The sequence below is a fragment of the Bidens hawaiensis genome, unplaced genomic scaffold, assembly GCF_021521415.1.
Source record: "Bidens hawaiensis isolate Kalapana, Puna unplaced genomic scaffold, B.hawaiensis_p1.1 tig00017162_1, whole genome shotgun sequence".
In the NCBI taxonomy this organism is placed as follows: Eukaryota; Viridiplantae; Streptophyta; class Magnoliopsida; order Asterales; family Asteraceae; genus Bidens; species Bidens hawaiensis.
Window position 1 is genome coordinate 231391 of NW_027492597.1, and position 14728 is coordinate 246118.

A 14728-nucleotide genomic window follows, 5' to 3' on the forward strand; every position below is an offset into this window, starting at 1 on the left:
AATAAAAAATAAAATCCATGTCGCTATTCAACGTCAACATCAAAAAATAGATAAAATGATTTCCTATGTGAAACAAAAAATAAAAACGTTAAAAAACATGTTAAAACCTTTAATTTAATAAAATATGAAAGTTGGGTGACATAATTGGAACTCTTTTTAAAGTTGAGTGACCTAATTGGAACACTTTTAAAACTTGGTTACTTTTATATGAAATTTCCCATGCAAGCTATAATACATAAAATTAAGCATTTTAGGGGCAATTTAGTCTTTGATAATTTTGTCTTTTACCAAAATATGTTACGGTAATTACAAGTTTAATTCCTTAACTTTAATCACATTTTGTTAATATATATATTAGTTACATATATACCCCTTATTTTAAATCAATTACCCCGACGACGTTTAAACGTGTATAACCTTTTCATTCGCTAATATTTTTTTAAAAATAGTATACAATAAAAACGAGTATTATATTCTCTTTAATTTGAGTATGGTATTGCTATACCTTTTCATTTAAAATTACCATTAAAGACCGGCAAACGAATCGGGCGGGTTCGGGCGTTCGGGTCATGGGTCTAAAAGGGTAACGTTGGAATGATTCGATACAAAAAAGGTTAGTTTGGTTTAGGTCAGGACGGGTTTAGGTTGAAAGGGGTCAATGCATAACGAAAAAATTGAAATGAGACATTCATTGTTTAGCTAAAAGCAGTCCTCTGCCTTAAATAGCATCATAAAGCACAATAATACAAAAGGCCTCTTTAACTCACTATTGCAATAACATACCATGTGCTAGGGTTCCACAGAATATAAACTTAACCTACATAAAGTCTGATTTAACCAAACGCAACAGATAAATCATTATCTCCGGTTACTTTTAATATTATTTGCTGTAGAAACTTCACGAAAAACAATTGCTTCACACCAATGTTGCAAAAGTGGCTAGGCACTCGGTCGCTTGCGAAATTGTAAGCCTAGGCAGGGAGACCTCGGGGAGTATTGAGACATGACAATTATTAAAAAAAAAAACGAACTAATTTTCAAGTAATTTTATATATGCCAAATACCATAAGTATACTAATATTTATACCAAAATACGCTAATATCAATACAAATCAAAAGAATACATTTCAAAAGTTGATACTTATATTCTTTAGTAATAACTTAGACATAGAAATCGTTTAATTCTCGGGTGGGATCCGATACAAATAAAATTAACCTACTAAACATACAAATAACTATTATAATTACAGTTTTGAACTAGAGTAATTATGTTATTAAAAAAGTAAAATAATGTTATAATAATTGCTCTAGTTCAAAAATTATGTACTAATAATAAATACTAGTTTGTTAACTTTTCACGATAAAATCATTTGTATTTGATCCAAACATGTTGGTATCTCCGTGAAAATATATCGAAAATATGTGAAACTCTGACTTGAAGCAAGTTAACTGAGTTGAGCCGACTAGCTCCGAGTTGGACCAACTCCGAGTAATGTTGGCCGAGTTGAAGAAAATCGAAAACATGGCACAATCAGCAATCGGAATATCGAATTACAGATCAAAACTAATGAATACCCGATCACAATGCAACATAATATTAATTTTCATTCTCCAGTTACGAATATTATTATTATTTAATTAATTAATTTTCCTGCATTGAATGATCGCGGCGGCCGTAAGGAGAGAATCAGAGTATCCAGCAATCGAGGTATATATATACAGTTATGGTGTATGTATAGGTAGAGAGAGAAAGAGAGGGTTTCTTTCTCTCTCACTAGAACTTGTTCTCTCTGTAATTGTAAGTAATGAGTCTGTCTGTCTGTCTGTCTATCTTTGGTGGGCCTTTTTGCAGGGAGTTGTTACAGTAGGTGGGGGTGATCAACTGCTTCGCGGACCACTGATATATAGTGTGGTAAACTGGTAACACACGTGTCAGAGACTGCTCGGTTATTTGTTTAAAGTCACCGCCAATCGGGTTTGGAATGATGATATTTTTTCCAAACCATACTACTACTTGTTTTCTAAGTGGGATTCTACTGGGTCTAGTAGTGTAATTACTATAGTTTAGAGGTAGCGTAATTGTATTATAGTAACTACTTTGTATAACTACAAGTGTAATTACTTTCGTTATAAGTAGTGTAAGGCAATGTGTATTGTGTAGTGGGGCGATACTGGGCTACAAACCACTACATCCTAAAATGAAAATCGTCCTTTGCTGACGTGACGCCACGTGTTAAAAATCGTCCATCAATGTAGTCCTTGCACTACACATAGCCTAACTGCTTGTACAAGTAGAATAATTATCCCGGTAGTGTAACTACTCTAGTTATATGTAGCATAATTAACCACACTTTGTTATTTACACCTCCGTAACCCTATTTTTTTTCCTTTGATTTGAACGATAGTTTTACTTATATATATTTAATCAAAACCCTCTAGCCAAAATATTGATACGAAATTAAGGACACTTAGATAAACAATATGTTCATAATATAAAACTAATATAGGCAAAACTTATTTTATGTTTACTTTCACACAAATTCTATCAAAGTGGTGAGGGCACAAATCGGGTTACGGACTTGAAACAAGTTTGATTTTGGTAAAAAATGATGAACCGTTTTATGTTCAAGCCAGACCGGGTTTCAAGTATAAAAATGTAACGGTTCAACTTGACAACCGAGCTTCTCAAACCAACATTCAGTTTTAAACCGGGACATGTTCATAATCGATATGAGTTTGAATTAAACCCGGTCCAGTTAACAAACTTTTACATGTTCACAACTACCAACCTTTAACACACTTTGATTATATGGCATCTGGGCCCTTGTAGTACAATGCCAGTCATGGTTAGGTAAGTAGGAAAAAAATATTCAATTTCCGAGCAACAACCATAAAGTGAAATTCGACAATTTATAGGTTGTTCAATTCAATTTTTATTCCGACAACAAATCATCCTCAAAACATGTCGATCGCTAAAAGAGGGCTTCAGCAGTACTTGCTACAGCTTCAACAGCATCCACTAAGAACAAAGGTGCAATCTTTTCTCGATCTACTTCATTTATGTTGATTTCAAGAACTGGGTTTTGCTTATTTTGGTGAATTAGAAACTGGGTTTGTTTCATTTGACGAATTCGAACTGTTTTTTCATGTTGATTTTGTGGTTTTTAGTTAAATCAAGAAATGGGTTTTGCTTATTTTGATGAAATAGAAACTGAGTTTGTTTCATTTGATGAAATCCAACGGTTTTCTCTATTGATTTTGTGGTTTTAGTTAAATCAAGAAATGGGTTTGCTTATTTTGGTGAATTAGAAACTGGGTTTGTTTCATTTGTTGAAATTGAACTGTTGTTCTTACTAATTTTGTGGTTTTAGTTAAATCAAGAAACGGGTTTTGTTTTTCTTGATTTATTATGAATTGGGTTATAATTTGTGCATATTTTAGGCTATAACTGCTGGAGTATTGTCCGCGATCAGTGATATTGTTTCTCAGAAGCTCACTGGCATCCAGAAACTGCAAATCCGTCGTCTTATTCTCAAAGTGGTATGATCTCATTATCTTTCATATTTGTTGACTTTTTGAAGTCAATCCGTTGACTATTAGTCATCAAGAATCTTGTATTAGAGTGATCTTAGTTTAAAGTGTATGGTTGTTTATGGATGAATGATTAATATTAAGAAAATATGCAGCTTTTTGGGTTTGCATATCTGGGACCATTTGGGCATTATTACCATATAATGTTGGATAAGTTGTTCAAGGGCAAAAAGGACTCGAAAACGGTTGCCAAGAAGGTATTATAGATTTATATCAATCTTTGAATATGGGTATCGATGGAAATTTAGAATCTTACAACCAAGTTATGTGATTGGGATTCATGGCTGGCGGTTTCATCTTGCAGGTGGTGGTTGAGCAGTTGACATCCGGTCCGTGGAACAACTTGATCTTTATGCTCTACTATGGGTTTGTTATTGAGGGTAAGGTCTTACAGCTTAGAGTAGTAATGGTTTGAATCTTTTGTTATTACGTGACACATGTCATGTTGTTTTGTCTACAAGAGAGATACTAAGCCATAAGTAATGTCCTACCTTAAATACCATCAATGCGAGTTGGGCGCACGAGCCTAATCAAGCTCCGTGTATGAAGCTCAGGCCCGTTTATTAAACTTGCCCTAGATCAAGCTTTAAGCGAATCTAGAGTGAGTAACTGACGAGTGGCTCAGTTCATGCACCCCTACTTGGGAAGTCTACGCTCTGGGAACCAATAATAAAGGCGAGAGCTCCTTGGGGACAATATTGTCTGTTAACTTGTTATTAATTGGTTAAAATCAAAGTGAATAAATTTAGACTCAAAATGTTAAGCGGGTGTTTGGACATGCGTTTTGAAACTGATTATCGGACTTAGAGAATAACTTGGGCGTTTGGTTATGTCAAATTATACGCAGGAAGGCCGTGGATCCAGGTGAAATCCAAAATCAAGAAGGAATACCCTACAGTACAGTATACAGGGTGGACGGTACTTCTCTACTTCCATATTTATTGTTACTTTTAAAATTTTGTAACAAGAGAGTGAAATTTATCAACCAATGTTCAGTTCTGGCCGGTAATCGGGTGGATAAACCACCGACACGTGCCACTGCAATTCCGTGTCATCCTCCAAAGCTTTGTCGCAATGTGCTGGTACGTGTTTTCAGTTTATACAATAGATTGTCGGGTCTATTTGGTTATGTTGTTTTATACCATTCTATGATGGTAGACTAGTGAGCTTAGGGGTGTAGCCGAGCCAAGCCTAAGCTCATTTAACTTAAGAGAGCTCGAGCTCTGCTCGTTCAGAGCTCTATTTCTAAAGCTCAACCCCGTGTCTTGAGCAGTTTCAAGCTCGAGATCGGATCGGACTTTGCTCGTTTATTATTTAATTATTTTATTTATCTTTATTTATAATTAATTTGATATATAAATCAAATATAAATTTTTACATATAACATAATATATATTATTTAATTATTTTATCATAAATTTGTATATAGCATTTATAATATTGTGTTAATATATATTAACTAAAAATTATATGAATAATAGGCTTGTTTAGTCAAGCTTAAGCTCATTTATTAAAAGAGCTACAATATAAGTTTGGGCTCGGGCTCGTTTTAGCTCGGGTTGATTCAAGCTTTTAGCGAGCCAGGCTTGAGTAGTTCACGAGTGGCTTGGCTCGTTACACCCCTAGATGAGCCAAACTAGTTATATTTATTTTTTAATTTAATTTGTAGGGGTATATTCTTGAATTTAAGAGCAAGATCAATGACAATAACCAAAGGTTAAGCAAATTTAAAGGAATGTCTCTAATAACGTCTTCTGCTGCTGCCTCTGCTATTATGTTTAAATTGGCTTTGTTTTAGCTCATAAGTTATTAAAAATTTGTTTACCAATATTTTCTATCTTATTTTTATCTATTGGAATGCGCGAACAGCAAAACGGGGTTCCGTCCCATTATCTTGTATCTTGATTATTAAGCTGGTGTCGAATTAAAGCTATGTAATGTAACAGGGATTGTTCTGAATCAATGATATGGTTAGAATTATGCTAAATAGATTACTTGTGCATCTATATATGGCTCGGTCTGAGTGCAACACGTTCGATCATTTGCTTATGTTAGTGTATATGCGAGTAGGTCAAAACGTATGGTTAGTTTGTTTCCATTTTATTTAGGATTAGGTATACATCCGGTAAATTTGAAATGTGTCGTCATTAATGCTTGTATCCTAACATCATTTTGAACTGTTCCGTTAATGCTTGTATCCTAACATCGAGTCGTTTCTTGTCTTTTTTGCCGTATGCATGCTGGTCCAAAGCATCTTATGACCTTGAACATCATGGCGTCTTTGTATAATGTTGCATTTAATGTTGGTATTCAGCCTATAAACAAACTGAATTAACATGAATTAAGCATGTTTGTGTTCGTTCGTTGCTTGTTAAGAAAGTGAATGTGTGTGTGCCCGCTTATGTTCGTTTGTTAATGTTCTAAACGAACTGTTGGGCCATATCTTGAGGCTGAAGCGATCAAAAGTTGTTTTTGTAGTTGATCCGGATGTGTATTGTGTATCCGAGTCAACTTAACTCAGATATACAAGCTCACCCAAATATACATGTTTACATGTATACACCACTAAAGTTAACCCGGATGTGAAGTTCTCACGGATGAAGAATGTTTGAGCTTTAACTTCTTTATGGTGCTGTTATTAGACCACGACTATAAATAGATCAGTGTTAGGCAATTTGTAAATTGTAAGACGCCATTTTGAAATTGAGAACTAATAAAATAGTTCAATCAACAAAGTGACAAACACACAACCCTAATTCATGATGAATTCTTCATGTGGAAGCATCATTTGAAAGCAACAACTGATAATATAGTATCCAATGATGTGGAACTCATTTTGCTTTGGACCATACATTATGATGACGTTATTGATTGACAGTGGTGAAGTATTGGTACTTAAGAATCCTTCCAAATACTATGATTCTGATCACAATCATAAGAGGATGGAAGTTAATAAAAATGACATCATGCTCTTCAAAATTAAGTTTAGGAATAGTTATTTCACTATTCTACAGAAAAGAAATTGTGGAACAACTGGTTTGATTAACTAGAGGGCACTCTGTTGTGCTAGCTAGTCAACTAGAGGTCCAAACGTTCTTGTTCAACAATTCGACATCTAGGTAGTGTTTGATATGAAGTAATGATACACGGAATGGAATGGAATGGATCATTTTAAAGAAATGAAATAAAACATGTTTGGTTGTCATTAATAAATTGAATGAATCATTCATAAGAAATGCAATTCCTTCCAAATGTAACATTTTTCATTATTTAGTATGAGGTGCTTTTTTTTTCATTCCTTCAAGGAATGAAATGAAAAATGTTCAAAAGTTTCATTGTCATCGTTTTATTATAGTATAACTATTATTAAGTTATAATTATTATTATATTTTTATTATTATATCGTATTCAGTTATTACCGTTCCATTAATTGACAAAAATATTATGTGTGTTGTTTACTATTTAATAAACAAATAAATAAAGTTGTGATTTATTTCATTTATACGTAATAACCAAACAACACAAAGAAATAGTAATGATTCATTTCATTTTTTTTTTGTATTTCATTCCCCATATTTATTTCATTTCTTCGTATTAGAAGTAGATTTTAAGGTAGTTTGCATACAGCCACCATTAGAAAAAAAAAACTTATGATTATATGGACAAATCATAATCACACAACAAATTAGAATTAATTGAGAAATTTTAAAATATCGATTTTTATATATGCTAAAGACAAAATTATAGAAATTGTTCTTTATCTTTGCATCAAATTTCAGTGGTTGTCCTTTATCATTAAAATTAACATAATTTGTACTTTATGTTTCAAAATGTTACACCGTTTGTCCTTTAACGCTAACTCGGTTAGTTTTTCTCGTTAATTTTGATCATGTACAAAGCACATGAGCGTAATTAGTCATTTTACCTATTGGTTTAAAAAACTTTAACATATATATAATATGTAAATACACACACTCTCTCTATCTCTCTCTCTCTCTCTCTCTCCCCCTCTACCCACCACCGCTAAATCGGGTCAGTTCGAACACTATCAAGCCTAGCGCATCTCCAAAACAGTCTGATAATACACACCAAAATCACCGATGCAAACTCTAAAATCATCAAGTCACTCAAACACCTAAATTTCAGTGCCGCTAATGGTACCAAACGCAATTGTCACCCCAATTGACGCTAATCAAACCCTAGCCGACGACTGGATTCGTTCTAATGTCGTTCGATTTCATCCCAAAACCATGATCCGAATATACACACTCAATCCCAGACCCCAAGATCTGTCGATGCGTGCAAATGATATAAGCCTACTGATCCGTTCAAATGAGATTTGGGTATTAACTGGATGAGTTTATTTGTAGAAGAAGAAATCGTGCCTCTCTCCCGCTCTCTTTCTCTCATGTTTTTCTCTGTAACAACAAGCATCAAAATAACCCTATGAAATTAGGAACCTTAAATTGCAGGTGCCGAAGTCAGTGATGCTAGGTGTTAGACGGTGTGGATTGCTGAAGGTGATGGTGATTGTTACCGGAGATCCGGGTTGTGTCTGATGGTGTGAATAGAGGAAGAAGGGAGAGAGAGGGGTTTTTAGATTTAGGGAAAGATGAAGGAGTGGTGGTGGAAGAGAGGGTGATGGTGGCTGGTGGGAGGAAAGAGAGATAAGAGTGTGTGTACATATATATATATATATATATATATGTTTTTTATTGTGTTAGTTTAATAGGTAAAATGACCAATTTGTTCTCATGTGCATAACACATGACTAAAGTTAACGAGGAAAACTGAGTTAGGTTTAAAGGACAAACGATGAAACATCTTAAAACGTAAAGTATAAATTATGTTAATTTTAAAGATAAAGGACATCCACTGAAATTTGATGTAAAGATAAAATTTTGTCTATGCCAAAAATAATCAATTTGAATTTTTCCTTAACAATTTTTTATTAGAAATTAGAATCGATTCAAAATTTCAAAATAAAGACTTTTTGCATATGGTCACACAAATTATCAATATGAAAAAACAGAAAAGAAAAAAAAAAGAATAAACACATAAAAATCCATGTCATCAATCCACACTCTCAAACAACTTCAAATCAATCAACGGTTCAAAATCACCATCACAACTTCACACGGATCATTCATCCCCCCAAAATTCAAATCCTCCCTCCAAAAACCTCAACTATAAAACCACCTTAAAATCCCTCATCTCCACCTCACTCAAAACAAATTCAAATCTTATACACCCCAATCTCATTTCAAACATGTCTGGTCGTGGAAAGGGCGGAAAAGGCCTCGGCAAGGGCGGAGCAAAGCGACACCGCAAGGTCCTCCGCGACAACATTCAAGGAATCACAAAACCCGCAATCCGAAGGCTGGCGAGAAGAGGCGGGGTTAAGAGAATCAGCGGGCTGATTTACGAGGAAACCCGTGGCGTGTTGAAGATATTTTTGGAGAATGTGATTCGTGACGCGGTGACTTATACCGAGCACGCTCGTAGGAAAACGGTGACTGCTATGGATGTTGTGTACGCTCTCAAGAGACAAGGACGAACTCTTTATGGATTTGGAGGCTGATTATTTCATGGTGTTATTAGTTTGTTAATTAAGAATTGGATTGTTGAATTTGGATGTTTAATTGGATTCTACTATGTTTGTTGAAATGTTGGATTCGGTGGTTGTTGATTATGGCAAATTGTTTGTTATTATTGTCTTTGGGACAGATGTTTCGGTAATGCAGGCAAAAATTTGGTAAAGATTAGTGCCAACCAGTACTAGTACCGATCATGCTTTTCTTGAATACTTAGTGTTGGTATTAAAATGCTTGTTTTGGTTATGGTTCGATACTGGTATCATATATCATTTGCTCATTTGTAATGGCATAATATCTCCCTGTGTTATTTATTAGAGCTAATAGTAGTGTAATTGGCTGATACTCATTTGTAAACCATCAAATATTAGGTTTTAGACATACTGGTAAACTTGTAAAAGAAAAAAAATTAAAACAATAACGACTCTTACATAACTCTCAGTCTCTCACATAGTTATAAAATAAAAAACATGTAGTTTTTAAATAAAAAACACATATTTTGCTCCATGCTAGTTGTACAATCTACAAATAACATGAATGTTTTGAAGTATCAACCTTTAGAAGACGCCTTTAAAACTAGCATTTAAGAGTTATAAACTTATCTTTATTGTATATAATTTATGAGTGAGAGATTTTTTAATTTTTAAGAGGTACCAAACCTATTGCTTTTAATACAAACTAGGGAATATCTCATAGAATAGCAACCAACTTTCAAAAGTGTTCTAATTAGGTCATTCATGCATATTTTTTTCAAATAGGGTCACTAAATCTTCAAATCGAGTCTCACCGATTTTTTTGTTTGTTAAGAAATAAATGGAGGATAAGATGTAGGGGTCGGAATTCGCAATATATGTAGTTATATTTTTAAAAAATTGAAAACGTTAATTATATTAAATTCAAAAATAAAAAATAAAATCCATGTCGCTATTCAACGTCAACATCAAAAAATAGATAAAATGATTTCCTATGTGAAACAAAAAATAAAAACGTTAAAAAACATGTTAAAACCTTTAATTTAATAAAATATGAAAGTTGGGTGACATAATTGGAACTCTTTTTAAAGTTGAGTGACCTAATTGGAACACTTTTAAAACTTGGTTACTTTTATATGAAATTTCCCATGCAAGCTATAATACATAAAATTAAGCATTTTAGGGGCAATTTAGTCTTTGATAATTTTGTCTTTTACCAAAATATGTTACGGTAATTACAAGTTTAATTCCTTAACTTTAATCACATTTTGTTAATATATATATTAGTTACATATATACCCCTTATTTTAAATCAATTACCCCGACGACGTTTAAACGTGTATAACCTTTTCATTCGCTAATATTTTTTTAAAAATAGTATACAATAAAAACGAGTATTATATTCTCTTTAATTTGAGTATGGTATTGCTATACCTTTTCATTTAAAATTACCATTAAAGACCGGCAAACGAATCGGGCGGGTTCGGGCGTTCGGGTCATGGGTCTAAAAGGGTAACGTTGGAATGATTCGATACAAAAAAGGTTAGTTTGGTTTAGGTCAGGACGGGTTTAGGTTGAAAGGGGTCAATGCATAACGAAAAAATTGAAATGAGACATTCATTGTTTAGCTAAAAGCAGTCCTCTGCCTTAAATAGCATCATAAAGCACAATAATACAAAAGGCCTCTTTAACTCACTATTGCAATAACATACCATGTGCTAGGGTTCCACAGAATATAAACTTAACCTACATAAAGTCTGATTTAACCAAACGCAACAGATAAATCATTATCTCCGGTTACTTTTAATATTATTTGCTGTAGAAACTTCACGAAAAACAATTGCTTCACACCAATGTTGCAAAAGTGGCTAGGCACTCGGTCGCTTGCGAAATTGTAAGCCTAGGCAGGGAGACCTCGGGGAGTATTGAGACATGACAATTATTAAAAAAAAAAACGAACTAATTTTCAAGTAATTTTATATATGCCAAATACCATAAGTATACTAATATTTATACCAAAATACGCTAATATCAATACAAATCAAAAGAATACATTTCAAAAGTTGATACTTATATTCTTTAGTAATAACTTAGACATAGAAATCGTTTAATTCTCGGGTGGGATCCGATACAAATAAAATTAACCTACTAAACATACAAATAACTATTATAATTACAGTTTTGAACTAGAGTAATTATGTTATTAAAAAAGTAAAATAATGTTATAATAATTGCTCTAGTTCAAAAATTATGTACTAATAATAAATACTAGTTTGTTAACTTTTCACGATAAAATCATTTGTATTTGATCCAAACATGTTGGTATCTCCGTGAAAATATATCGAAAATATGTGAAACTCTGACTTGAAGCAAGTTAACTGAGTTGAGCCGACTAGCTCCGAGTTGGACCAACTCCGAGTAATGTTGGCCGAGTTGAAGAAAATCGAAAACATGGCACAATCAGCAATCGGAATATCGAATTACAGATCAAAACTAATGAATACCCGATCACAATGCAACATAATATTAATTTTCATTCTCCAGTTACGAATATTATTATTATTTAATTAATTAATTTTCCTGCATTGAATGATCGCGGCGGCCGTAAGGAGAGAATCAGAGTATCCAGCAATCGAGGTATATATATACAGTTATGGTGTATGTATAGGTAGAGAGAGAAAGAGAGGGTTTCTTTCTCTCTCACTAGAACTTGTTCTCTCTGTAATTGTAAGTAATGAGTCTGTCTGTCTGTCTGTCTATCTTTGGTGGGCCTTTTTGCAGGGAGTTGTTACAGTAGGTGGGGGTGATCAACTGCTTCGCGGACCACTGATATATAGTGTGGTAAACTGGTAACACACGTGTCAGAGACTGCTCGGTTATTTGTTTAAAGTCACCGCCAATCGGGTTTGGAATGATGATATTTTTTCCAAACCATACTACTACTTGTTTTCTAAGTGGGATTCTACTGGGTCTAGTAGTGTAATTACTATAGTTTAGAGGTAGCGTAATTGTATTATAGTAACTACTTTGTATAACTACAAGTGTAATTACTTTCGTTATAAGTAGTGTAAGGCAATGTGTATTGTGTAGTGGGGCGATACTGGGCTACAAACCACTACATCCTAAAATGAAAATCGTCCTTTGCTGACGTGACGCCACGTGTTAAAAATCGTCCATCAATGTAGTCCTTCCACTACACATAGCCTAACTGCTTGTACAAGTAGAATAATTATCCCGGTAGTGTAACTACTCTAGTTATATGTAGCATAATTAACCACACTTTGTTATTTACACCTCCGTAACCCTATTTTTTTTCCTTTGATTTGAACGATAGTTTTACTTATATATATTTAATCAAAACCCTCTAGCCAAAATATTGATACGAAATTAAGGACACTTAGATAAACAATATGTTCATAATATAAAACTAATATAGGCAAAACTTATTTTATGTTTACTTTCACACAAATTCTATCAAAGTGGTGAGGGCACAAATCGGGTTACGGACTTGAAACAAGTTTGATTTTGGTAAAAAATGATGAACCGTTTTATGTTCAAGCCAGACCGGGTTTCAAGTATAAAAATGTAACGGTTCAACTTGACAACCGAGCTTCTCAAACCAACATTCAGTTTTAAACCGGGACATGTTCATAATCGATATTGGCTGATGGTGATGCTCCTTTCGATATTCTTTTAGCATGGCTTTGAAATAATAATAAAATATTCCCCTTGTGACAAGTGACAAGTCATCTTGGTCACCGTCGATGTTCTACTCATAGATTGATATTTGTTGGCGGGCTATCTTTAGTAGATCCAGGCACCCCAGCCACTCGAATAAGCTAGAAACACCTTCACACCATTAATACTGGCGGGGCCTGTTCACAGCTTTTGGGGTGCAAACGTTTTGACAAAACATGGCATGCGGGCGGAAGATCATGTTTTATTTGCTTATTTTTATTGCATGGACCAATCAAACACCAAAATCTCATATTTATTTTATAAAAATTAACTAAAAAATAAAACATAAAGTTATGTAGGTAAACATGTATATTTATGTCTGTATGTGTGTATGTATATGTGCATGGTACACAACTGCACACGTATATTTACATACTCTTGTTTTTCTATTGTAGGTGGTGGGAGGACCTAGGGTTGGGGCAAGAGTTAAATCTTGCAAGGAACCAACCTCTAAAGTGGTATATTGTGCCTATGGTTTCCTTATCAAATCCGACCTTGTCGCAGCAGAGAATCGATCTTACAAAAACCGTCTCTCTCATTTATATCATAGATGATATTTTTGATATCTATGGAAGCCTTAATGAACTTACTCTACTTACAGAAGCGGTCAACATGTACACAACAAACCATAACATCATTTCTAATTTTTTTATGTTTTACTTTTTAATATTTTCGATCATTAATACACACAAATATATATATAGAAACATGATCAAATACATTTTATTCTTAACATGAAAACAGTGAGAACCAATTTGTTGTTATGATTAGGTTTATTTTTATAGGTGTTTGCTGCTATTTTTTTGTTAGTATTTGCTAATTTTCGATTATGAGACGTTATAAGTATTTGCTTATTTATATTTTTTTGTTATTATTAGATGTTTTCTTTTGCTGTTATAAGTATTTGCTGGTATATGCTGTTATTATTTAGGTCTTGATTTTGATTCTTTTGTTGTAGTTTTTAGGTTCTTTTTTTGTTATTATAAGTCATTGTTTATGTAGATTGGCATTGTAGTTGGTATTGTTTCTTACGTTCACATTTTTAAATAAATTGGCATTATTTCCTACATACTCATGTTAAGATCAAAATGTACGTGAACCTTCCCCTATATATATATATATATATTTGCAGGTGGGATATTGGCCCTGTAAAGCAGCTTCCATACTATGATAAGTCATGCTTCAAAGCTTTATATGACACTACAAATGAGATTGCGCGCAGAGTTTATGACAAACATGGATTTAACCCCATAAAATCCTTACGAAAGTCGGTATGATATATACTGTTCATTGTGATATTAGATTTTAAGTAAATAATAAACAAGCACAAAGATAAACTCATTACGGATTTTAACCCACACCGGCCACTTTTGTGGGACGAACACCATACCACTTGCAAGTAATATTTTTATTATCCAATATATTATTACCTCTACACTTTCCAAAACAATTTTGCAGTGGGTGACATTGTTTGATGCCTTTTTGGTGGAAGCAAAATGGTTTGCATCTGGGCATATTCCAAAGCCGGAAGAATACTTGAAGAATGGGATGATCAGTTCGGGTGTACAAGTTTTCCTAGTTCACATGTTTTACCTCCTTGGTGATGGCGCCACCAAAGAAAAAGGGAACCTTATTGACAATGATCATGGCATTGTATCATCGGTTTCAAAAATTCTCCGTCTTACAGATGATTTGAAATCTGAACAGGTTAAAATGTTTACTCAAATTTTATGTTGACAATGTATTAGATCCTTTACGAATTGCGCTAAACATACCTTGTCCCTCCATTTTGATATGTTGCACTTCCCTTTCAACTTTTTACATCACTAATAT

General features: G+C 33.6%; 2 protein-coding genes across 2 annotated transcripts; both read left to right on the forward strand.

Annotated features, from left to right (window-relative positions):
• Positions 1-2815: 2815 nt before the first annotated feature.
• On the forward strand, positions 2816-5571 carry LOC143553263 (peroxisomal membrane protein PMP22-like). Its single transcript, XM_077043290.1, has 7 exons — positions 2816-3031; positions 3442-3540; positions 3687-3788; positions 3896-3971; positions 4439-4509; positions 4588-4673; positions 5261-5571. The coding sequence occupies exons 1-7, from the start codon at positions 2963-2965 to the stop codon at positions 5310-5312; spliced, it is 555 nt and encodes a 184-aa protein (XP_076899405.1). The 5' UTR covers positions 2816-2962; the 3' UTR covers positions 5313-5571.
• A 3289-nt stretch (positions 5572-8860) lies between these two features.
• On the forward strand, positions 8861-9172 carry LOC143553279 (histone H4). The gene has a single exon (XM_077043302.1). It carries the CDS (start codon positions 8861-8863, stop codon positions 9170-9172), a length of 312 nt encoding a protein of 103 aa, XP_076899417.1.
• Positions 9173-14728: the final 5556 nt, after the last annotated feature.